The following is a 25,958-nucleotide window of genomic DNA, read 5'->3' as shown; positions in this document are numbered from 1 at the left end:
CGTCTGACCGTTTTCGAAATCATATTCAGTTGCCTGAGTAACTGCTTTTTGGTGTATCTTATCAAATGGATGTCTAACCTTCATCGACGTATTATAGAGGCGTAATAAAGATGAATAGAATGATATCAAGAAGTACTTCCTATCCGCACAGTTAAATACATTCATAAATATACATCGAGCTAGTTTTGTTGGGTTTCGCTTCTTCTTTTGAGGCAGTGGAAGACGAGTTTACCCACTTCTTTTGTGGTACATGGACTCATCGAGTCTGATACGTAGCATAGCAGTTTTCTTGACCCTTGTGGTCATCATTTTGCTCTATGATTTCGGTGAGTTTGAAATAAAGCATTTCGTATCATGCTTCCGGTGTGTCAGCTTCCGGTGTACTTTACGATATTGCATTTGCATGCACAGTTGTAGCTAGCACTTCATCTAACTTCTGAGAAAAGTACATGGAAGGGTGATGTACTAGTATTTGAACTATCGAAAAAATAATAATTTCATCAGGTTGGTAGAATATAGGAATATAGCGGCAGAAGCAGAACTTCAGTCAGAAGCTCTGAGAAGGGTGTCTGAGAGACATCGAAACGTAAGCAAAGTGAATACAAATTGATTGTCTTTTGTAAGATACAACTCAAGTGACATTCCCAAGTGTAAAGATGGGCTCTTCCAATATCGTATATTATAGATCTATTTGAAGGTATACATATGTAAGCAGATACAATGGCAGTGTAGGTTGCCAACGAAGAAATGCTGAATTCGCATCTTGGCTTACTCCATGACTGTTTACAACACTTGGTGTCATGTCACGTTAACAGCGTCAGGCCTGCTGAGATGATCTGACCCCTGATCCGAGGTCGTACAAGTCCGGACTAGGTCAATGAAATGTTGTGTTTCCTGACCGACCCGAGAAATACCTGCCGACCCTAGACTTTTTTTGGGTGGTCAGTGGAGTCACATATACATAGCTTCCAATTTTCATTCAGCCTGCTTCCTATTCAAGGGAAAACGCTGCTTGTCCTCTCTATCTAATGAAGGACAAATGGCCACATTTATCCTTCATTAGAGAAGACAAGCAGCGTTTTTCCTTCAAGACCTATCGATGACTAGAGCTAAGTGATAAGCAAAATGTGACCTACTGTTTAGCCACACTCTTTGGTGGTTTCTATGGGCGGAAAATGTTGCTGAAAAATTCAGAGCTCGATCGATAACCAGGGATGTGCAATACTACTTAGATTACTTCCGTTTTCAGCACAGCAACATTTTTCGCCCTTGGAAACCACTTAAGGGTGTGGCTAAACAGTAGGTCTCCAGCATAAAAACACGGGTACATTTTGCTAATCGCGCCTGTCTTTGAGTTATTTCTTGTGATAATGTCACTTGAATTGTATCTTGCAAAAGACATACTTCAAGTAGATCTATTAGTGCATAAAAATATGAACCCTTCCAAGTACTTTTGTCAAAAGTTAGATAAACAAAGTGCTAGCCACAAGTGTATATCCAATATCGTAAATTAAATCAAAAGTTGATACCCAATTATAATACGAAATGCTTTATTATAAACTCCGCTCACCAAAATACTAGTAGTTCAAAACCCTTTTACCACGAGAGGCACGGAAACTGTTCTAACATTAGACTTGATCATTTTTGAGGAACCCACGTACCAAGTACTATTGTTTAACCACAGACTTTGATGGTTTCCACAGGCGAAATATGTTGAAACTAAAATTAGAAGCAATCAGATTCAGAACTCGCCATCAATCGATGAACAGTACAGTAGAAGCCGCTTAATTGCACGGCCTATTTGCCAGTGACTTTGGTGAAATTATCCGGCTGGTGCAATAATGCGAGGTTATCTAGCTGGACCGCACCGGTTTGGGCTTCAGGGATTCCGTGCAGTTAGCAGAAGTGTGCGTTAATCCGATGTGCAATTAACTGGCTTCCACTGTAGTAGGTAATTGGCAAAAAAATACGCAAAAATCAATACGTGCAAACGCCAACCAAAAGTTTCTCTCTCTCTCTCTCTTGTTCGTCGCATATCATAACCGAAAAGCCTGCTATAGAGGCCAATATACCTTTGTATAGACATAGATATTTTTTAACTGTCAATTCTAATATCCAACCTGTATAATAATGCGCAAATTTCTAATCTAGAGCTGGATCTTATGACACGGGACCAGGTCATTGACCAAACGGCCAACATACCTATTAAATACAACACGGCGCAGTTCTTGTTATCAAACTGGCACAAGTTTTACGGGGTTGTTAGCCTGTTACATGTTAGCCTCTATAGCAGGCTCTTTAGGGCCTTTTTTTGGCTCATACTAGGGGCCGGCAATCAGCGACCCAGTACAAAAAAAATGGCCAGCAAAAGTGTATTATGAGCCTAGAAAAGGCCCCAGTGGAGGCTAGTAAATGTGCACTAATTTCAAAGAGTTTAATGCGTACTAAATGTCGCGAAAACATGTCATACGCACAACACCGAATCTGAGTCGGATCCGGATCCTTACACATGCTTGTAGATTATGAGTAGCCAACAGACATACACATTCGTGCTGTTTAAAGTTGCAGCTGAATGTTAGATGGAAAAATTGATTTTTTTTTTCCTGCTGATTTCCCATGATCGGTGGCGACGTTAACAACCCGATCCATCTTCTCCCTATCAACTCTTCATCCGGGAAACAAGATCTTCGAATAATAGCCACGGAGGATTCGTTTTCATCTCAAGCCCCAAATGGTCGAGCCAAAATTCCCGGCGTGTCTCAAATATACGGCAATTTGCGGAATGTATTTAGGCACCTCCCATGTAATATCGTCTCCTCTACAATGCTGTAGGGATCCGTGGTTGAAACAGACTCAACTTTAGCCATACTGAAGCTGGGATTCACCTCGACATCCGCTGTCCTTGGTATCAACACGTCAAAATCATATCCTGTTGCTTGCGTACTTGTTGGAATATCTTATTATCTGGATGTATAACCTTCATTGACGTCACGCATTTCTCTTGCATATGCTGACTGTGTTTGCTTAGGTACTTCTGTCATCTAAATCTACGTCTTCTAGTAGGAGGTCTGTGAACAAGATATTCTTTCCTTCCGAACCAAGACATTAGATCTCTGTGGAGAGGGCAGAAGAGACTCGGGAGCTACGATACGGTTGTCGGGTTGGATACCAGACTATCATAGACGACCTTTATCAATGTTAACGCTCGTAAAACCTTGCCTCACCCACTTCAATCATGACAAGTTTGACAAGTTTGACAAGTTTTATTACAGATGCACGGCATCGCAGCAGTAGCTGAATTGCGCCGTCATTTACAATTATGTACATTAAAACCAGCCATGATAAAATCTCTTCGTTATCTTACAATCTTAAAAGGAAGTACAATTACAAGCATTTGAGAATTGTACCCATACTATTGAAGGGAACTCGTCGTTCCGTGAGGATTATAAAAATAACGAAACGAAGGGTTGTCGTACAACACTATAGTTACATACAATCAAGTGTCTTATCAATGCAGTGAAACATACATTAGGATTAGTGCTAGCTCAGTTCGGGGGTAGTCACTTGTTCAGTAAGTTCACAAGATATGGTATAGGCGAGTTCTTGTATCTGTCCGTACGGCATAGTGGCATGTCCAGTTTCTCTGAGCTGCGAGTGGAACGTCCAGTCACGTGCTGTCTGGATGGAGGGAGCCAGTCCCGGAACTCTGATCGTAGTAACGACTCCGCGAAAGTGGCGCAGATACTGATTCGTCGGTCAGCTAGTGTGCTGAGGTCTAGTGTTGAAAGTGCTGAAGCATAGTCAGTGTAGTGAATTCCGAGAATGATTTTACATGCTCTCTTTTGGATTCTCTCCAGTTTTGCTGCCTGGTCCTTGGTTATTGACGAGTGCCACACAGGAACCGCGTACTCAAGGGAAGGTCTCACATACGACATGTATACCGACTTAAGGTCAGCGAGAGACACACCAAAACGCTTGAGCCGACGAAGCATGTACAATCTCCTGTTGGCTGACGTGAGCATGTTACTGACTTGAATGTTCCATTTAAGGTCGTTCTGCACAGTTAAACCTAGCACTTTGACGTGTGACACGCACTTCAGGGGTTGTTCGCTGATCATCAGTGGTTGCGGAGGGGGAGGTGCCTTCATGAAGCACACACGGAGTACGAAACATTTCTTTGGGTTCAAAGCCATCTTGTGGTCGCTGACCCATGTGGTAAGGTTGTCGAGTGTGGGCTGTAGTGTACATGGCTGACGTACTAACCGGGTCTGTGCAATGTTCATGTCGTCAACAAACTTCCAACGGTCGGCGACTTCGCGAAGCGCTCCATCAATTAATGCCATGAAAATAACTGGACCAAGAAGTGTTCCTTGCGCTACGCCGCAGCTGAGGTAGAGCCAGTCCGAGAGTTCTCCCTGGTACATCACTCTCTGCCGTCTGTCGGTAATAAAGCTACAAATCCAGGGGATGACAGCCGGCCGAACACCAAGATCGAGTAGGGAACGAATGGCAATGGTATGGTCCACTTTGTCAAAAGCTTTAGACAGATCTGTTGTAACAAGGGTGCAGATTGACTTTGACACTGACGTGGATTTGTAGAGGAAGTCCACTAAACTGACCAGTGCGTGTGTTGTTGATCTGTGCCTCCTTCCCCCAAACTGGCGGTGATCGAGTCTTGGCGATATGTCCTGTACTATCCAATTTGTCACGAAGCGTTCACAGAGTTTAGACAACATTGGAGTGAGAGAGATGGGCCGAAGTTCGTCGATGTTTGGAGGGGTGGACTTTGGCAGTGGAACCACATTGGCTTCCTTCCATTGACGGGGTACGGTGCCTTCTTTCAACGACGTGTTAAGTAAGTCACACAGAGGAGTGCTCAGTTCACACGCGAATTCCATGAGGAGGAAGGCAGGAACGTTATCAGGTCCGGGACTCTTGTAAGTGTTGGTGGCGCGTAGGTGTGAGTAAACCTCCCATTCCTGGATAACAGGTAACGGTTGGGCCGGAAGGAATGATGGGAGAGACGACAGATCCAGCGGCGGGAGTGACTGAGACACGCTTGCAAACTTGGCATTAATGGCGTTGGCTAAGGCTGCGTGGTCGTTCTGATCAATGCCGGGAGCGTAGATCCGACTGGCTTTCCTGTTCATGTTACAAATCGACTTGAGTCCGTTGTGCCATGCCCTAGGATTGTCCTTCCTGCGGCCCTCAATGTCGATCGTGTAGAACTTGTTTTTAGCCTTCCGGATTTCTTTTTGAACTTTGTTTCTGTAGAACTTTGACATGGCGGTGCAACTTCCATTTGTGAATGTTCTCTGTCTCTGCTGTATAAGGTGCTTGATTCTTGGAGTTATCCAGGGTTTGTCACAGTGGTGTTGTTTAACAGTCTTGGTGGGGAAGTACTCCGCGATGGCAGACGTCAGTGTACTGTAGAATATATCTGCCTTTTCTTCAGTTGTGGTTGCAGCTAAAACCTCCTCCCAAGTATGGGTAGTAATCCATCTCCCAAAGTGGCTCAGATTCGGTTCCCGAATGGGACGAATGAGCTTCTTTGTGCAGGTGTTTTGCTTAAGTTTAACCTGGGCTTGCCAGAGAACACAACAGTGGTCACTAAGACCGATCGGTGGGAGGATTTTGGGGGGTTTGTAGCACGTCTTCATGTTTGTCACGATGAGATCAAGGGTGGCGTTGCCTCTTGTGCAGCTCTGGACGACTTGTGAGAGTTCACGGTCAAGGAGAATGCTGTGGATGTTCAGGTGATTGAAGTCCCCCAGGAAGGCAAGACCGATGTTCGGAAAGCTTGTACGCAGTTGATCTGCCGCTGAAATGATGTGTTCTACGAGTTCCTCCTCGTGTGGTGACTGAGGAGGTGAGTACAAAGCACACAATGCAATGGACGAGAACTGACGAGTCAGGCGGTGTGGTCGCACGTAGACCCAAAGACATTCCAGCTGTTCTGGGACAGTGATTTCAGTCAGTACACGAGACGATATGCTGTCATGTACATACACAGCTACCCCACCTCCACGACGATCTGTGCGACATTTAGAGTACAAGGTATATCCTTCGACTGACTGTTGTTCATGTGGTGTGGAGGGCATGAACCAGGACTCGGAGACCGCAGCAATATCCACGTTATTGCTTGTGAGAACGGCCTGGAATTCGTCAATTTTGTTGACAAGAGATCGTGGATTAGTGAGTAGGAATGTCGGAACAGCAGTGGTACAGCTGGGCTGGTGAACAGCCGGGGTACAGCTGGGCTGGTGATTGCTTACTGTTTTGATGCTCGTCAAGTTTGCGCGGGAAACGGGTGAAGACAACAAGGGAGGGCGGTGGAATGTAATCAAGTCATTTCTCCTTCCTACAACAGTTTCAATTTTACGCAAACAGTTCCTACCGGCTTTCTTGCCTCTCGGCCTGCTTGAGCCCCGAAGGATTCCGTTGTCTCTTAGGAGTTGCTTGAGCTGTGGACATGTTGTCGCATGGCTCGGCTTGAGACTCCTCATGAAGTCCATGGAGTACCTGAACACGCTGGAAGCCATTGTTGTGGTGTCTGGGTGAGGGACGCCGGTGAGGAAGTCCGATTTCCGCAGTTAAGTTCACGTCAGTAAGATAAAAGGGCACCCAACCTTGTCTAGACGTCTTCACGTACACTTATAATGACACTTGTGAACATCCACAACAGTTTAAAATCTAAAATAAGCATAAAACCATGACGGCTGCCTAGGAGCTAATTCATGACGTGGCTGCCCCTAGAAGCGCCACCTACCAGACTGAGGAACATGTGTTCCTCATGAGGAATCATGAGGAACCCATGCGTTTCAGACCAAAATAGGGTATTCTGGGAAACGGCGACAAATACGTCTAATTTGGACATAAGCAAGCACATCTATCTTTTCATACATTTTGCTGCTGAAATGTCATTTACCCCTTTGCACCTGTTTAATGTCTGAATTAGCAAAACTCAGAAATAGTCGCGAATTTAATGTTTACTATTGTCCAATAGCCTGGTATCCAGCAGTATTATAGATCCATAGTCTCCTGTATCCTCTCTGCAAATCGAGCTATAATACGACTGGATACCAGGCTAACTCTCCAACATTTTTGCGGCCGAAACTTATCAGTGCTTAATTGCAGCATTATGAAGATTGCTTGACATGTGTTTGGGAGAAAATGTCAGCTAGGTTTCAATACAAACTGCCTCAAACAGGACCTAGGAAAACACGGTCAGCTTGGTATACAATTTTGTCTCCCGACATCTTCTTGAAGATTATCAAAAGCCCTGTCAACAAATCTGCTTGTTTTCCATGTTGCCTTGCACTATGCATGATCATGCATGTATCCCGGTAAATAACTGTATAATATCCCATGTAATGTCATTACATGGGATATTCCTTCTACCTTGATCTTCTGAAAACCGGCCAAGGGCGAAGAGATGTAATTTTAAGGTTAAATAAAGGTTGAAAACACACACACACGCACATATATAGAAAAATAGTCATCTTCCATGATTCTAGTTTTTGCACGTCCCTTTGTCTAGAATACCAGGACGGGTAACTTTCACATGCCCGTCACAACCGTGGCACTGAACACGTACTGCCGTCACATGGCAAGGGCAGGTCGGCTATTTTCGGAGGGGATCGTCAAGTCTACTGACTGATATGACGTCACCAGAGACTGCATGGAGTTGGACGTGAAAGGTCGATGTTGAAATGACGTAAACACGTTTGTAATCCACTTTTTGAGTCCGAACCAAATTAGTTACCAGACGCGTGGGCTTGTCCGTTTGGCAGGCCGAATGACGTCAGCTTTGCTCATCAGTTTAAGTGCAGACACTTATGAACTGGCCTTCACTTACTCTCCAAGCAGAGGATGAGTCGCGTATATATAGTAGTAGTCGGAAAAATTACAGAGGAACGCCGGTGTAATTTTTCTATTACAGAGGAGCGCCGGTGTAATTTTCTGACAACTACTATATCTACGCGACTCGACCTCTGCTTGGAAAGTAGCCTTCACTTGCTTTTGCAACCTATATTCGTTTGACCATCATTAATTATCACACAAGGTGGTTAAAATTCTCCGTTGGTCTCTCTTTTTTGACCATTTTCCCCCATTAATCAGCCTTCTATTTCAATTACCAACCAGCTTGTAAAGACGTAATCTCCAAGCAGATGTTGCAAGGCAAGATTGTTACCCCTTCGTGTAGCCATAAAATATGGCTACATGAAATAAGCCCTCTCACAAAGATCAAAACTCATGTGTGGCGACAGGAATTCTAGGCAATATGTCAAAGGTAAAGTCCCTGCAAAAGAAAACAGTCCTTGTCTCGGCCAGTTTCAATTAGCAACAATGGCCAAACATTTTATAGGTACTTTGCCTAGAATTTCTGTGGGCACACATGCGTTCTGATATCTATGTGAGTATGTCTGAAGCTTTGACTTGACTATTCATCATACATCATCCATATCTTTCACCCCTGGGGTTGTCAAGTCCGAGCGTCTAGCAACACCTGATAAGTAAACATGATAAATACAGCCTTCGAGGATGGGTGTAAAATGTTTAATAGCAGACTTTTCCAGTGTGAACAGTACATGTTATTCTGCTATTGGGGAAAAACTTACTTCGTGGCCATCAGGTTCAGTCAGTACATGGTTTAAACATTCAGCAATTCCATCTATACCTACCAGCACTGCTTCTACGGGTCTGTACAATCATGATCATCAACAACTTCGAAAGGCAAATCAAAAAGAGACTTTCCTGTCCGTACTGTCTGCCCCTTCATTCCAACTTTACTGGAGGCATTTAGCTAAATGGCAGACAACTGTAATCATCACAATGATGTAGGTCTCTTATATCTGTTATTGCTGTATCAACTTGACTTACTGATGTAAGGGTGTCAAGTGATGAGTAACAATGTTAGGAACAACAATTCTGGCTTTGCTTTGAAAGATGCTTCTTAACATGTATCTGTAAGGTGTTAATGTATACTATAATGTCTTGTAGTGTCTTACATACTGCAATATTTTACTTGTCGCCAGTTACTCCCCCCCCTCCAATGTTGTATTTACATTTAGAAGTTTTATACGTAAGGCTTACCTAACAAGAGGCTTACCTGCAAACTTACCAACAGTACAGGCAGGTTACACCGATATACAGTACAAGGGATGAATCCGTGGTGGAACCAGAAAAAGAATCAGTAGGACTTTGTAGGTGTTTGTGTGAAAATGGGAGGGAACTTAGCATCCAGTGGACAACAGAATGATTTGTACAATTCAAAATTAAAGGAACTTAATCAATTAAGATACTAGATCTACATCATTATTCATAAACTAAAAAGATTAACTCCACATTTTCACGCAACTCCCCACAGTTGTTCCAGGAGAACCTCTGAGGTTTGTTCTTTAACATTAAACCCATTGAACAAGACGAAGACTGCAGTATAAAAGTTGTGCCTATTTTTTCAATTAGTACCCTCACAAAGTCCATTAAAATCACAACTTTTGAAGTCTGGAACAAATGAAAAAGAAAAGAAAAACACGTAGAGCTTTAACCAACACTCTACAGAGAATCACATATTTCCAGGTCTTATTGACTATACTTACGTCACATGCACATCAACTTACCAAGTCTTCCATGACGGGATCTTGAAGTATATTCCTGTGAAGTTTCTACTGGACTATTCCATGTAAAAAGTTTTGAAAAGGGGGTCACTTACTAATGTATTTTCAACCTAATTGGTGTGTTTGTCAAAATGAAAGGCCACATTTGTGACCCGATTTACTATTCCAACTTTTTTGACACTGATTTTTATATGGTAATACTACTTTGACCACCCTCTTACACAACTTTTTAAATGGAAAATTCCTTACCTCAAATACAAGTATCCTGCTATTTCTTTAAAACCTAAAAGTATTTAATATCAACATGCTAAAGGAGGGCCAACTGTGTGACGCCCAAGGTTATTACAGACGTTAGAGAGTTCTAGAGGATTAATAGTCCATCGTTTCCCCGTCCTCAGGTTCGGCAGGAGGGGGTGGGGGAGGGTAAAACGCGATATCCTCTGGGATCCCCTCCACCTGCTCCTCCTGTTGTTCCTGCACCTCATCCGGATCGATGGGCTCCTGCTTTATCACAACCTCTCCATACTCACCCTGCTCTCTCTCCTCCTCAGGAGCGCGATCCGCATCCCCGCCGCGATCCCTGTCCCGGTTCTTGTCCCGTCCTCGGTCGCGATCCCTGTCCCGGTCGCGATCCCGCCGGTCACGGTCACGATCCCGGTCGCGCCGGCTCTTCTTGCGGTCGCGATCGCGGTCCTTTCTGTCTCGATCCCGGTCTCGTTCTCTCTCGCGTTTGCCGCCACCACTGCTGATTCCGTCATTCTCCTGGCCGTCCTCGCCATTCATGACCTCCCCTGCTTCCTCTCCCTCTGGCTTCTCTTCCTCCCCACCGCCGCCACCGCGCTTCCGGTCACGATCCCGGCGGCGTTCGCGGTCCCGGCTGCGAGAGCGGCGGCGCGGCTCCTTGCTCGTGTCGCGGCTCCGGTGGCGCTCGGGCCGGTCTCCCCGCTCTGCCCTGTCACCGCGATCGCCCCGTTCGCTGCGATCCCTGCTGCGGCGGCGTTCTCCGCGATCCCGGCTCCTCTCGCGGCTGCGACGCCTCTCGGGACGCTCCGGTCTCTCGCCGCGCTCCCGGATATGCTCCATCTCGCCGCCACTCCACGCTCGCGATCCCTGCGAGAAAGGTGTGCCGACAGCTTCGTACAAGTTCTTACCTGTCTGGGCTGTATGAAGATGTCTACACTACATTACAGAGCAATCATACAACGGGCAATGACATCCTAAAACAAATATGTACCAAACAAAATAAAAAACTCTGGAGTCTCTCTTTTAAAGCTGGCACACTACCATTCTCATTACCATTACCATGGAACAGCCATATGCTCATGTATCAGAAGTGCAAAACAAATAATCCTTCCGATAATACATACTTTAATTTTGAAAACAACTGAGAATCACTCGCCTAATCAACTTTTATGTGATTACTTTGGATTATGCAACACTGTTACGAATACAAATAAGATGTTCCAAAATATGTCCCAGAAAGGAGAGGATAACTTACACTTGGTGTATTGTGATAAATTAAAAACAAACCAAAAACACCCAAAGAAGGTAGTTTTATTGAAGATAACTTACACTTGGAAGCCTGGCGGTCCACCACCGAAGCGGTCCTCCCCACCGCCCAGCCCTCGCGTGGGATCCTCACGGCCAGAGTGCTTCACGTTGACCTCCGGGCCTCCCTTGCGAGTTCCGCCCAATCCGCCACCTATTTCGTGTACCAAGTTAGCCCATGCTTCTCCCAGTCAAGTCAAGAATACGAGAAACCATCCACAAAGTGCAAGAATCCATCATCCCCCATAAAGAACAACTAACTGCAACTAGTACAAGTTGCTATAAAAGTCAGACAATTTATTATTTAGACATTTTATATCAGCAGACAAATGTGTTTTTGACATCGTTTAAAACTTTTTGGCATCAATGTTCATACCCAACTTCTGTGGTTCCTAGACAAACATTTCTGATTGCTCGTTTAAACTGTTTGATTGAACAAGGTTAAAACTTTCATAAACATTCAAACCGTTAGCATCGTTACCTTCCGTTACCTCAATTTCACCCTGCCAACTTCTTCCATTGCAAAACTGTCTTGCATCATCTTTCCCCCAGTTATAACCCAGGACAGTAGAATACCTACCAAGACGACGCGGGCGCCACCCTTTCACCGTTCTTCCCCTTTCCACATCCACAAGAACACGTCTACCATCAATCTTCTTACCGTCCGCGTGCTTGTAGGCCGCTGCGAAAGATGCCAGCCACGGGCAAAAGAGTCATGTTAAAACGGCGGCCACACAAACGGGTTATATCTTGTTACCTGCAGGTCCTGGACACACCCTGTTATACTTTACCTGTTGTGTTCCTTCTGTGCTAGAAGAGAGCAGGACGTTAACTTTGGGAACATGTAATCATTTAACCCATAGCATGCTGAGTTACCAGTGGTCCAGTAACAACTTGGAGTAGTGGTGTGAACTGCAGTATGCTACAGGTTACCAAGAGCGGTCTCAAAGCTACTAAATTATACTATGGTACTTCAGTCAGACTCACAATGGAGAAGTTAGGGCAACCACAAAATCATTTGTACAAAAAGTAAAACTACCTGATGTTGCCAGACTTAATATCAACAGATTCTTCAAGTACAGAGAGACAAAGTGGAGTTAAGATATTTTCTCAACCCATTCAAGAAGGCTCCCTGGCCTGATTATACTTTTAGATGTTACTGCAAGATTTCTTCCATTCAATTTGTAATAGCTACAGTAGCTTCGAGACCATGTCCTGCTACACTAATCATTAAAAAAAAACATCCACACCAAAGATAACCAACACTTCAACCATGGAGAAAACACCTTTTCTTCTTCACCTGTATCCAACCTGCGCAAGTGAAGAAATGTGGTCTTCTACAATCATTGTGCTAAAAAAAACACCTCAATCATACTGACTTATTGCATTACCGTACTAATTCAGCATAAGATGGAGGTGGAGATTGGTATGATGTTAGTTTGTGGCACCTTTGGCATAAACTGGCAGCTTTGTATTTCTAGACTTCAGACAAAGAAGATGGCAAAAGCTTGTCTTGGTCTTACTTCAGCTGCCAGTAAAGCCAGTCTAAGTTATATAAACGTTTAAGAACAGTATCCACCCTTTTTACCTGAAGGGTGGGCATAGGGGGTGGGTAGATCTTTACATACATCTTTGCTCAACAATATACTAAGGAAGGGACAAACAACCACAGTCACAGACAGAGAGAGTTAAAAAAATGCGCAAAATGCCATTTTACCCTGGTTTCAAACCTTAGACCTGCCTGCATGGGCTTGTTCAAAGTACGGAGGGGGTGCGAGCGCTGGTATGGACCGACCATGGGAAGGAAATGGGCCGTGCTGTTCGGTAGTCGACCGGCAAGTCCAGAGGTGGATACTTACCCGACTTACCCGGCTTTAGGTTCGAAAAAAGGCACATCTAACACATGATTTATTTCGGGAGGAAATTTGGACAATGTTGTCAATAACACGAACTGCGAATTGCAGTGTTGCATGTGCCTTTCTTCAATCAATCAATCAGTACATGTCAGCTAAGTTTTTTTGTATTCTATTTTGTTCTATTCAAGAACTGAACCTCAAAAGACATTTAGTTAGAATAAATCTGTACTACTCCTTGAAAAACTTTGAAGTTTGTTTTGTATGTTAACTTTTAATAATTTTCAATGTAAAATAGCCTTCTACTACCTTCACAAACCTGTCTTGTTATATACACCTTATTACATGTTAACCCAAAGCAGTGATCTTTCTGAAGATTGTAGATATACTGTACTATCTTTTCTCAGACGTATAAATCAAAAGGTGATAATCTTTCAAAGGACCTACTGTGTATAATGCTTGTGATATCAAATATAAGAATTACTCAAATGCAACTTCAACTGACTTTGTGTTAATTAAACCTTGACAAAGGTTCCCAAATTCTTTGAAAGTACATGCAAACGATGCATGCAGGCCTGTTACGCAACCATAGTTTTTTTTCTTTCTTTCTGTGCACTCCTGAAGCTAAGCTACGTGTGTCTTGCACGTGGTGCCTTACACACACCAGTGGTGTATATATACGGGTCTTACCACCTTTCCTTACCAACCATACCCACCCATAGTACTGCTCAAGAACGTGTCATATGGCAAGTGTAGTGCGCAGTACAGTAAGGCCGCGTTCACACATCGCCACAGAGGCTGTGTCACAAAGAGGAATGGAACAGCATTAATATCTGGACACCCAAACGGACTTCTAGTTGCAGTTTCACGCATGCACAGCTCGACTTTTTTTTGGTGTTTCCAAAGAAAATCAATTCTCAACAAAGTTGGACAAACATTAGTTTTTCAACACGCAACAGAACAAATGAAAATTGACTTCTTTTACTAAGTTTTAGCTACTGTTCATCAACAAAATGGAAGTAGCAGTAATTGTAATTAATAAAGGCTGCAATAAATGATTGTTGTTACCGTCCTACCTGCACCAAGTGCAGAAACAGTTTTAGGGCAAACAACTTTCAAAACTCCCAAAAAAATTTGTGCCACAGCAACCTCATTTCTTTTTCTCCTCACTTACCACAATCTTGACTGCTGAAAACTACATTTTGGCTAAAGATATGTTTCTTTCCTCAGCATAAAATTTTTGTATTTTAGACCTGCACTGGATGCAGGTATGAGGTTGAGAAAACTTACAAACTCCTTTCTAAAGACAACAAAGCACCATTTCATTTTCAACACTTAGAACCTGGCTACCACAACTTGATCTCCTCTTCAGGCAATGCCATCAGATCAGCATGGATATACCTGACATGTGTCCTCTTCCACCATCCTTTTCTCAATTGCATCAATTATAAATCCAAGTAACTTTTCAAAGATCGAAAGAGAAGTAGACCCTTAGTTTACCAACATCCTGCAATTGCTACCTGTCCTGTGAGTCCTCCCTCTTGACGTCCCTCCTCCAGGGAATCCAAACTTACCAAACAAGCATGGGTACTGCCGTTATTCACACAGACATGGGGATTTACCAACCCCAGCAAAACACACACACAAAATAACTGCAAGTGCATCTACAGTACTGTAGGGTATGGTTGTACTTCCAGGCAGATCTAGTATTAGATAAATCTACAATGATTTGTCAGTTGCCAGGCTTACCATCTCCAATTTGTGGATGAATGTTATTCCTCTATTTGCAGACATTTTATTTTCCTTACCACGTTCCCCGATGTTCAACATATTCTCCATCCATCATAACACTCAACATATAGATATACTCCACCACTGGCCATCTTAGAACACAAACCTGGTTTGCTACTTGCAAAGAAAACTGCTCAGATAACTTTATGATAACCTGACTTACCAGCATGGGGAACCTTCTCAATTTGGAGTTACCTTTATCTTATTTACCACTACTGCTAAGTTTAGAAGCAATTTATTTAAACAATATCATATCAGGTCAACACCAGAAGCAGTGTATGTTGTATTTTCTACCACATATTCAACTTACAAATCCTAGGAGTGGTCACACTTTGCAACAGTGGCAAATGTACATGTCAGGTTTAAGTAATGCCAAGTATTCTGTGGCAGCTCGTGCCAAGATACTCCTTTCATCAAATTACCAAAACATATCAGGGGTTTAGTAGTAGTATCCAGTATTTGATTATACTGCTGCTGGGGTCCCTGACACAGGAGTAGGCAGCAGTTGGCTATAGTCTTCATACTACGCTTCCATGCGGCTCTGTCCATCGGGTCCACCCTAGTTATATCGCACATTTTCAAGATGCAAATCTTACTGTCCCCCTCAGGACAATTATGGCATACAAAATGTCCCATAGTTGCCATCAGGAAGACTTAATGCCACAATAAGGCTTATCGAAGGGACTGAAATGTGGGACCATTCCTCTTATCAGGCCAATTAGGCAGCATAACTTAATTTTATGGATAACATCCACATGTGTTATTGATTTTGGCTTGCACACAGGAATGTAGCAGTACCTTTTTTGGGTAAACGGACAACGCTGCGCAATGGCATCTGCTCCTCTGCTACATGTTGCCAAATGAGAAATTAGCATCAGCATAACTACAGTCAAACCTACCCAAGAAGACCACTCAGCGCTCAAAAAAAATCTGGTATACGTGCATAGATGGTCAATATAGAAGAACCTTTAATGCTTGCGTGAATGGAAAATGTGTGGTCTCATTGACCATTGGTCCATCAGTATCAAATTGTGAGAGAATATTTTGTACATACAAATTGCTTTGAAAATTATCTCTGAACGAAAGCAAATCACTCTGACAAAATGTGAGACCAATACAATTTGGGAGGGGCACACTTTTATATCAGGCTCGCAGTCTTCAAGCAATGCAATCCATAAAATCCAGTTTGCCGGCCCAGGCCTATCTTACCAATTAGTATTCCTAATTGTCTAAAAGGAGGTCACTGATGTAGGGAAGGGAGAAACAAGGGCAGGGCTGTAATGGCCATAATAATAGCAACAGATACAGGCACTTACGTAGCACTGTGGCAGGGGAGTGATCCAGTTATGGGACTCTGTCCCTATGGGGTAGTCAATTGATGAAATCTAATGCTTGTACTACAAATGAGAGTTCAATTACCAGGACTATTTTGTCGATAATGGATTTAGGTTCACTCAATCAAAATTTCTGATGCGTTTTTTATTGAATTTTACCCAGTGTCGAGAACATGAAATTGAATATACTACAGACAGTCATGTCATCGCTGAAATACTTCCATATTTCACAATTTGGCATTACAGGGCTCGAAATACTGGGTGCATGTGCACCCAGGTGCACCCAAAATTGGAACTGTGCACCCAATTTTTTTCAGTGGGTGCACCCTTTGAAATATTTTCTTAGGTTTATTTATGTAAAGATATCAAGTATACTAGTATACATAGACATATTCTTGACATCGAAGTGTTAGAGAGACAATAAAAACATCTGTCATGTTACTTGTTTAAGAATTTGATAGCTTGTAACTAAGTTTTGTTATTAGTCTTTTTTTACATTTTACTTAAATTTAAGTTGTGCACCCAAAATTTTTTTGGTGCACCCAATTTTTTAAGCTGGGTGCACCAGTGCACCTAATCCCAAAAATGAATTTCGAGCCCTGCATTATCATTCTAATTTGTATCTTTTTCCTTTCAAACTGAACAACCTTGTAAGGTTTATATCAAGTCAAGGGAAGTTTGAATATACTGGTACGATTAACCACTTACCCAATTCATAGCACAAGGATCCTTGTGCTTTTTGTGACGGACTACTTACCAATGGTAGTCTGGGTTTGACACACTGTATAACCCGCATCATATTCAGGATAAAGTTAGTCACTTAAGTTTAGATCTAAGTCACTAAAGTTAGTTACTTGTGTTCGTCACCAGATAAATTTGATAACTGCTTAAAATATGATATATCTGAGGGCATGAAGGGGACATAGGGCTTGCAAATTACATGTGTGGCCATGTCAAATATCCCAATGAATTTGAATTTGTATGTACCATTTGTGGGTCATGTTGTGATTTCAGTCAAAAAATCAATATTCAACTTGTACTATGTTATGTGATTCATAACCATCTCCCTGATATGACGGTCTTGTGTCACCAAATGTGTCTTTGTCACAACATCTATTCTTGTATCAGGGAGATGGTTATATAGAACAGGCAGGCAGAATACCACTTTAGTTCCTAAAATCTCTAGATCTCTAGTTCTTAACTACTCCGTTCGATGGATAGTTGGAAACTCAAAAGAGAAAGAAAACAGGTCATTTTGAAGGGACTGGAGAAACTAAAGAAAAGAATGATAGCATTTTCAGGTCAAGCTGAATTTATGGCTGTGAACATCAACATCCAGTTTGTTTGCCAGAAACATGTATGGAAAAAAGAAGAATACACTTTTTGTAGACGACAGAAAAGGGGACTACCTTCTCTGTGCTGAATAACCCTGCAACCAATACTTGGTACTAAGAGGCTATTTCTGCACGGAGAAGTTTAACAATTAGAGACAAGGGATCAAATACACTGCCTTGCACATGAAAGCTTGACTTGAAACTGCCTCTACACCAGAAAAAAAGCTGAAGTGCCTCTCATTGCAGTTGTAAATGCCAAGACAGTGTCCTCCATCCCATGTCACAAGCAGAGATTTTTTTGGAGCAATGTTGTTTCTGGAGAAGCATTCATGCAAATTCAAATCTTCCTGAAGAAAAGTAGATATTATATGGACAGTTGGGATTAACTTTAAGGGGTAGTGTCTACGTAATGAGTGGATAAAGGAGAGTCAAGTTAAAGCAATACTTACAGTGCATGTCCCGCTCATGTTCATATTCAATGAAAGCGTACCCACGAGGCTTCCCTGTGTTCACATCTTTCGTCATCTTAATCTGTAGAGGAAAAAGACAAGTTGTTTGTCTGTTAGTGTTACAAATAAAATAAGATGTTGGACTCTATTTTGTTTTGCACATCGCCTTCCTGTATTTTATGTCTACATGTGATTTCTATTGAACTTGTGGACAGTGTTGACATCAAAATTTCTTCTTTGTACCATTGTAGCTTTGAAAGATAACTTGACCAGAAAAAAAGGCTTCTAGTATTAAAAGTTTGACGTCCTTTTACCTACTTAGCCTGGGTGCCATCTTACATAGCTTACTGGCGCTCCTATACTCTCCTCTAACCGGTTATGAAATTAAGTCATGGAAATGTCAAAATGTTCTTAAGTGCTGTACAGTAAAATCCTTGCAAAAGCTCTAGCTCCAAATGTTTGATGACTCAATGCTAAAACGTGAGATAAAATAAAGGTAAATCAAGTAACTGAAATGTACATACATTATAAGTGGGCTTAACAGTTACATGCGATGCTCTAAATGCTAGTTGATAGGACATAACTAGCATTAGCAAGACACATAGGACATCAGAGGGGCTTAAGCTACACCAATGCCCCATTAGAAGCTGTCATTATATTCATCTCTTCTGCTGTTAAATACCACTGGGAGTGATCATTGGATTATACTGGGTCGGAGATGCCCCTTCCAGAAAAGGCATACTTTATTTTCTCGAATAAAGTACACTCTTTTGAAACTTTACAAAATTGAAAATGTGCTAGTACTAGTTGTTGCCAAAGTTGGGTGATAATTTATTAGAGGTTATTGCAAGGATAAATAGTAAAAAAAATAACTACAATAAAAGAAGGTGGAGCTAAACTTGTCTTCTAGGAAGGACGTAAAACATACACAATGGCGTTGTCGGAGAAGGGAGCATACTTTATTTGAGTTTATACATTTTACCTTTCAGTCACACAGATCTGTCTGAGACTTGCCCCAAATCAGGGGTGCGTACTTTACTTTTTACTTTATTCGAGAAAATACAGTATTTATTAAACTGTTCCACTCGAAACACCCAATGTCCCATCCAAACAACATGACCCCATCTATCCTCTTGACCATAGGTGCAGATGTGCTTTTAATGCCGCTATCCTCCAACCCATCAGCAGTGAATCACCGGGCCATTTGGGCGTCAGTAAGTGCACTTACCGATCTGATGGGCCCGTAGACCTCGAACTCTCGCCGCAGCTTCGACTCCGATGTGTCATAATTCTGCAGAATGGACACAGGAAATCAGATTAGGATGTAAGGTACATATTCTCATATGTCTCACAAATAAAGGTAATTTTGTCTCACAAATAAAGGTAATTTTCCATTTGGCCCATACAACATCTGTACAAAGTTTATATAGGTTTGAAAAGAGTGCTGATGCGTCCGAGTTCAGTGGACATATGTGGCATAGGAAATGAGAGTGGATTTGTAAGTTAGTGTTTGTTTCACAAATGAATATATTTTTACTCAACCAACGGCCCATCAGCACAAGGTACACAGGCATTATCATATTATTACATAGCTCTGCAACTTTTGTCGGCACATGCTTTCACATGGCGGCCCACATGAGGATATTTTGAAGGTATACGTTTAACACTTAGCTGATGAACACTTTTCACATATTAAGCACACAAGTTGGCTGAAAGGTGACAATCATCAACGGCTGTTTGAAATGTCATCTAAGCAACAGGGAAATGCATCCTGTGAGGAGATTTACAACTGCAGCCCTCCCTTCTAAAGGCAATACTTTTCCTTTCAGGGCCAATCCCTACCATTATGAGCACTATCACTTTGGTCAGCAACAGCTTTGGCCTTGCTCCCATCTGGCAAAAACATTCCTTAACTCATCCATCGGAAGGGCTGACTCAAAAGCCTCTCTGTCTCGAAGGGCATCATAATCAAATTTACACTGACTCTGTTGGACTAAAGGCGATGCCCACTGTCGCGACAGCCTTAAACCTGAAAGCCTGTTGTAGATAAAAGGCCGATACACTGTTTAGTTAGAAAAAACTTCCTGACTTATTATCTATTCTGAACAATCCTGCAAAAGGTGTTATAGGGGGCTCTACTACTTGTAAGGTCATGTTGTTTTTATTATACGAATGACATCCTCATGTGCATCAATTTTCGTCTGCTTCAACCGTACTGTAAATCTTGCAATGCAGCTGCAAAGTGAGCAAATACGTTCTGTAAAAAATATCCCCCAAAAATACATCGAGTTGTAGAATGCCAAAATCAAAGAAGACGTGAAATGACAAATGAAAAATCTATTCCTCAGTATACCATACTCTGAGTGTTTAGCTGAAAGAGATTAGGTATAGTGGCTATAGCCTTATCTATACGCATTAATGTCCGATTAAGTACTGCTTAATTTTACGAGTCATCTGTCAGGTGGAAAATCTAATCGCCCGTGGCTATTATCTTGCTCCTAAAACCTATAGCTACTTTAGAAGTTAAAAGACCGTGAAGTGCTTATTGAATTACATTGAAAAACCGATAACGAAAATTGATTTTTAACAAAATCAATTATCTTGACTGTAGCAGGTTGAGTTCCTTTCAATAGCTATTCAGTAAACATGCATGTTCTATACTAATCAAAAGTGCAAGCACTTGGGCGAAAGAAGGAAAGACATTAACAATAGAACTTACAATTCTGGCAACAAACAGGGTCTTGTAAGCATCTCCTGATGCATTTGCATCATTTGCTGGGTCCCCTGTAAGAGAAGAATATTGTCTATTACATAAGTATTTCTAAACAACTGCACTAGCATCACAACATTACACATGCATATAACACTTTACTTTATAATATAACACAATATCTTCGTTCAGAACACATGGTTGTCGCCAGCACAATCGAGCAGGGGGGCCAAGATGTTGTGTTTCAACCTAGCTTTTCTGTTGTTTTGTAAGGAAGGTACAAAATGTTTGAGTTATTTCATAAAATTTGACCAAAAACGAAGGAAGTGTTTATGAAGGTTGTTGATCTTAAAATTTTCTGGACAATGAAAATACCCCCATACCCCACTACAATGCTTATGTCTGTGCCACTTGTCATGTTGCTTTGGTGTGCTAGGAAGTAAGATGCCCCCCTATGCTGTGCAAAATCCTGGTGAGAACCATGACAATATTCCACTTGCATGTCCTGCAACATCCACAATCATAACGACATCCTAACTTCTTTTCAACGTTCAGACTTGACTGTCATGCAGTCTACACTGTACTTAATTTGTAATTGTGTATTGAATTTCACACTTGTAATATATCACTCAGGTACTTACATTCAGAAACCTTCTCTTCCAGTCTGTTGGCATGGGCTTCTAGCTTCTCTTTTCTCTGTGGAGTAGAAAAAATAGATTTAATGTCATCATGGTACTTACAGACATAAATTGATCTTTAGAAGCTGGCAATGAATTCCTAGGCCTCTCTACATTTGCAAAACATTGTCTTGATGGTGAGTACTTTAACTTTGATGGCTATTTTCATCAGACAACCTTATGCAATCTTACCTGAAAGTATAATCTCCAAGCAGATCCTACGGTAGCATAAGATAGTATCTAAAGCTGGCAGAGGAGTGAAGCTGGCTTAGGAGTGTGTGTTTCGCTACCGGGGTAGCCCGTCTGCTGGTTATTCATCAGGAGAGGAATACAGTAATTGATTTTGACGATTTGCGGATGTTTTGCATATGTAGCCCACCTTTCTTTCCAACCGTTCCTGTCTTGTCTCTGCTCTGGTGGGTGGCGGGGTGTCCTTCGGGTCCTGATAAAGGGAAAAGAACAAAATATTTGTTATGTCTTACATCATTCTCATTTTCAAGATAATAACAATGTGAAATCTACATAACACGTGTACCACATTTGGTAAAGTCAAAGTTTAGTTCTAATACTAGCATACACTTGAATAAGATTATGCAACAGCAACCTAATCAGACCTTGGTATTTATTTTCTTACAATAGAAGTCGCACAGAAGAACATTCCAAGGATACAGTCTAAAACAACAAATTATCACAAATTTTAAGTTCTAATAAAAGCTGTTAGCAACATGGCAAGTCTGATGACTAGAAAAAACATTTCAATAGTAACTGATATCTGATGATCTTTACCTAATTCGGTGTGGAAATCAAATCTAAAACATGTTCATAATTTGTAGAGAACCTTTCTACACATAATTATGTTACTGCAAATATTTTTATTGTATACCAAAATTTGCCTTTCAGCAACTAAGCTTGGGAGTTGGTATACACATGGTACCGAAAAAAAGGGGATCGGTGACAAAATACACCTGTCTGACGACTGTTTATATAGTAGTACACGGAATCGATATAAAGACAGTCCGCTGGGGACTTGGGTTAACCGTACGCGATCAGTCTCAATGAACGTTAGCTGCTGTCACGTGTTGGAATATCGATCCTACAACTTCGAACCACGGTCCGCCATCTTGGATTCGAGAAACTCGAGTAAAATGCCGTTTTCCTGAGTATTCTACCTCAGTTATGACCATTACAAACGTAGCATTTGTAGATTGCAATGCTATAGACGATATAGAATAATTGGTGTCGTCATATTTTACCTCAAACGTCTGAAGATGCGGAGTGACGCCAGCGTACGGGGCTCGTCGAATCTTCTCGCATGGGAGTTTGTCTGTAGGCGGGAGGTATGGGATCGGTTCTCGCGGCGCAAAAAGCGCCAGGAGATTCGGCGGAAGGTACTGCGTCATCCCGGAGAGATCTGCCTTCCCTTAGTGGCGTCCTGCGTTGGAAACTCTGAGGAAAATGTGAGAATTCGGGCAAAATTCCTCCCAAGAAATCTGGAAAAACGCGCCTCACACGTCTCGCGTGATCGCTAGCACAAAGGAAGCTGACCGGGCGATACCAAACGGCAGGGGGAGACCAAGAAAGGAAAATAGTAATATTTCACTTAGATATGATATTTGATGCACTAAGATATATTAAAATTTCCATGATCTAATTTATACTAATAGATTTCGACAATTTGTAAAGTCTAATTCATTTTGACCTATAGATGTCGAAAGAATGCTTGAATTTGGAACAGGCTAATCTTTCACACTGCATTGTGGGAAAACCTCCCTGACATATTCCTCCGCCTCCACTGCTCACTGATGCTGAACAAGGAAAATAGTGCAAAATCGATATTTTCTTGCACGCGGCGACTCCGGACAGAGGGGAATCGATACCAATGCCTCCGAATTGAACGTCAAATTAATCTGACAAAGTCTTTATTGTCGGGTCGCCGTCGTTGGCCCTACGGGGCGGTAGGCCTGAGGCGCATCGATGCGTGCATGCAGCTCTCGCAACAAGTGAGCCACAGCGCAGGGCCCCATAACTCTCCCCCTGGAGTGCCTGCTGAGATGCACCTGTAGCGTCCCAGATCAAAACTTTTTGGCTGTTACTAGTGTTAGTCAGACGGTAGAGCAACAGGGATGGAAGGTTGGAATTTCGAGAAGGGTCCTCAAGCGTGGGAAGAAAAAAGATTGGAGCGCAGTGTTTTGGCGCGTTTGTAAAAGTCAAGTGGCCATTGAAAAACGTGGAACTTGAACTTCAACTCTTTTTGAGTAGTCTGGGCCTTCGTTTCCTTTTGAGAATTCTACGTCATTCGTGGCGCTTGAAACACGCGCTGGAAACAAGTAGCTTTCATATTCAGCACTGATCAATATTCATTAAATTTTTAAAATGTTTTGGGAGGTTTTGAGTGGTCTGGCAGAACTTCAAGCTCTCTACTGCGAATCGACGATTATGCTGTTAAAATTCGCATAGAATCCACTTGACTACCACTTTTGGATTTGGGTCCATATAAAAGGCAAGAACATCTCCGAAAAAACGATACAAGCGTGTCCATAATGGAAGCGCATCTTAGAAATAAAGGTCACAACGTATGTGTAGGCTGTCATAGTTAGAGGTAACGTGACACTGGACAGTCAGTGTTTTCCGGTAGCCCCAACATCGTAGACATTAATAATAACACTTAAATGACACTACCAAATGAATGTCTTTCAATTCAAATCATTGCTTCTTTTCTATAACAATAAATTTACTGTCGATATGTTATATTTAACATTATAGTGTTTATATATGCTATCTTAATTACTAGAAATTACATTGTTTTATGAAACGAGTCACATGCGTACGAAGTTGTAATACTAGTATCCTGACTGACGGCTGTTGGACACTTTGTCCATTTGAGGAAATATACTATTGAGATACTTTTTGTCTCTACCAGACTGAATACACTGGCCATTATTTTTATAGGGAGAATACTAGTAGTTTGCCGGGGGAGTTTTGGCATCATGATCAGAGGAGTTGGTCGGCCGCGCAGCCATGAACCCAAGCATAGACAAACCTCCTTGCATAGACTGACTCCCCTGGCTAATTTACCGATTTTTTTTTTTTTTTTTGCCTGAATTCTGCGATCCCCCTTCCCCCGTAGCCGTAGGAGGGCCTGATGAAGGCTATTTTTTTGCGACGAGGTTGAGGTGTCGACATGGTTATCAGTGTCATCAGGTATCTGGTATGTGTTCGTAGTCAGCCCCCGTTTCTTCAGTCTGGGTTGAAGAGGTGATAGGGCAGCGCCCTTATCTGTTGTAAACAATGTAACCGTTTTGTTTGGTCTGAGCGGTCAGTGTGCAGCAAACTTCCGTGATATCGAAAAGACTTTCCCTACACGTGTCACAGACACATTTTTCTTATTTCACGTTTGTTTATTTCCGTATATTTCTGAGTCTAAGTATCTCGCCTCTACCAGGCTTCACTCGTCCCTGTAAACTTCAAAAACTGACCAAATAGACGATAACACACCAGATCATGAAAAATCTACAGTTTGCAACATTGGGACAACCTGTAAAATGAAAAAAAATGCCGTAGTTTGGGCCTGCCTGTTCCCCTGGTGTGTTATCGTCTATTTGGCCAATTTCAAAAACTTACAGCGATATCTGGAGGCTGTCGGTAGAGGCTACCATCCCCTGTCAGGAGACCGTTCAACGGCAGGGCAGTTCAACCTCTCTTCAATACGATGAAACGAACGGCCAGGTGGTCTTCAGCTGTGCATCAATGACACAACCACGATCGACATGCCCATGGGTGAAGATAATAAAACAGGGCGCCCTGCTGCAGTACTAATGTCGGCCACCAGGAGGTCAATAAACTTTACCCTCGGGTCAACAACACCTACCAACGTACCAAAAACCTTAATGGCTTGAAACGTTCTGGATAAGGCGCCAGAACCGCACGATCGCACACACACCCAGCAAAAATATACATAACGTTACATTGTATTTCCATTTTCATTGAGGCCTGAAACATGTTCGCACATGTTTACACACGACGGGGTTATACCGCCCCTTACGGGGTGACATACCCTTTAAATACCATTGAATAACGTCAGCATCCAAGAGCGTCCAAGTAGTAAAAGAAAATAGTTTTTCCTGGAAAAGTTAAACTGCAAATTTCCAACACGAAAATTGGACTTATCCAAATTTTTAGTTTATGTTTGAATTTCCTACCGATGTGTTTGAATTTCTTATCGATATGTGTTTCTTCTGTAACTGTTGGATTTCGCATAAAATGCTATGCTTGAATTGGCCATACTATATCATACAAATGCCGTATTCAACAACTACATTGTACATGTACTTGTAAATGACGTTTGACACAGTCTGTCCGACCGAAAAAAAAGTCCGCTGCCCGCTAGGTGGCGCTTGTGAGGACTATAGACCACGTACCCTTCGTCACTTTGCTCCACCGTTGAAAGGGTCTTGCTACATTGAGTATACACTAGTGAGCGTTTCATATTTTGCATGTCAAACTCAACACCCACTTTTAAAGTCTTCTTCCATTCTAAAAGACGATAACAAGAAGTAAATATCTATCTAAGAAGAAGACGGACAATCAACGAATAAAGCTGGAATGAGGCTAGTAAAATTCGCCAAGATGATTGTTATGTTCA

General features: G+C 42.1%; 1 protein-coding gene across 2 annotated transcripts; it reads right to left on the bottom strand.

Moving 5' to 3' along the window:
• Positions 1 to 8,543: 8,543 nt before the first annotated feature.
• On the bottom strand, positions 8,544 to 22,884 carry LOC118413065 (U1 small nuclear ribonucleoprotein 70 kDa-like). Of its 2 annotated transcripts, none has more exons than XM_035816209.1 (9): positions 22,570 to 22,884; positions 21,696 to 21,758; positions 21,281 to 21,335; positions 20,649 to 20,713; positions 19,158 to 19,220; positions 17,930 to 18,011; positions 11,749 to 11,850; positions 11,247 to 11,322; positions 8,544 to 10,701 (listed from the first exon to the last, which is right to left on the bottom strand). In XM_035816209.1, the coding sequence occupies exons 1-9, from the start codon at positions 22,714 to 22,716 to the stop codon at positions 9,990 to 9,992; spliced, it is 1,365 nt and encodes a 454-aa protein (XP_035672102.1). In that variant the 5' UTR covers positions 22,717 to 22,884; the 3' UTR covers positions 8,544 to 9,989. The 2 variants fall into 2 exon arrangements, with proteins under 2 accessions (XP_035672102.1, XP_035672101.1); XM_035816208.1 differs by having other exon boundaries at positions 10,228 to 10,730; positions 11,193 to 11,322; positions 22,570 to 22,883.
• Positions 22,885 to 25,958: the final 3,074 nt, after the last annotated feature.

Source organism: Branchiostoma floridae, chromosome 4 (genome assembly GCF_000003815.2).
Source record: "Branchiostoma floridae strain S238N-H82 chromosome 4, Bfl_VNyyK, whole genome shotgun sequence".
Lineage (NCBI taxonomy): Eukaryota > Metazoa > Chordata > Leptocardii > Amphioxiformes > Branchiostomatidae > Branchiostoma > Branchiostoma floridae.
Note: the sequence above shows the minus strand (reverse complement) of the source record. Positions and strands in the feature narration are given on the sequence as shown.

Bases quoted from the DNA above. Each gene is read 5' to 3' on its own strand.
- LOC118413065 (XM_035816209.1), bottom strand. From the start codon at position 22,716: ATGACGCAGTACCTTCCGCCGAATCTCCTGGCGCTTTTTGCGCCGCGA. The intron at 20,714-21,280 runs GTAAGTACCTGA...CTTCTCTTACAG, and splicing joins GGAAGAGAAGGTTTCTGAAT to GGGACCCAGCAAATGATGCA. The intron at 11,851-17,929 runs GTAAGTATTGCT...CATCTTTCGCAG, and splicing joins ACATGAGCGGGACATGCACT to CGGCCTACAAGCACGCGGAC.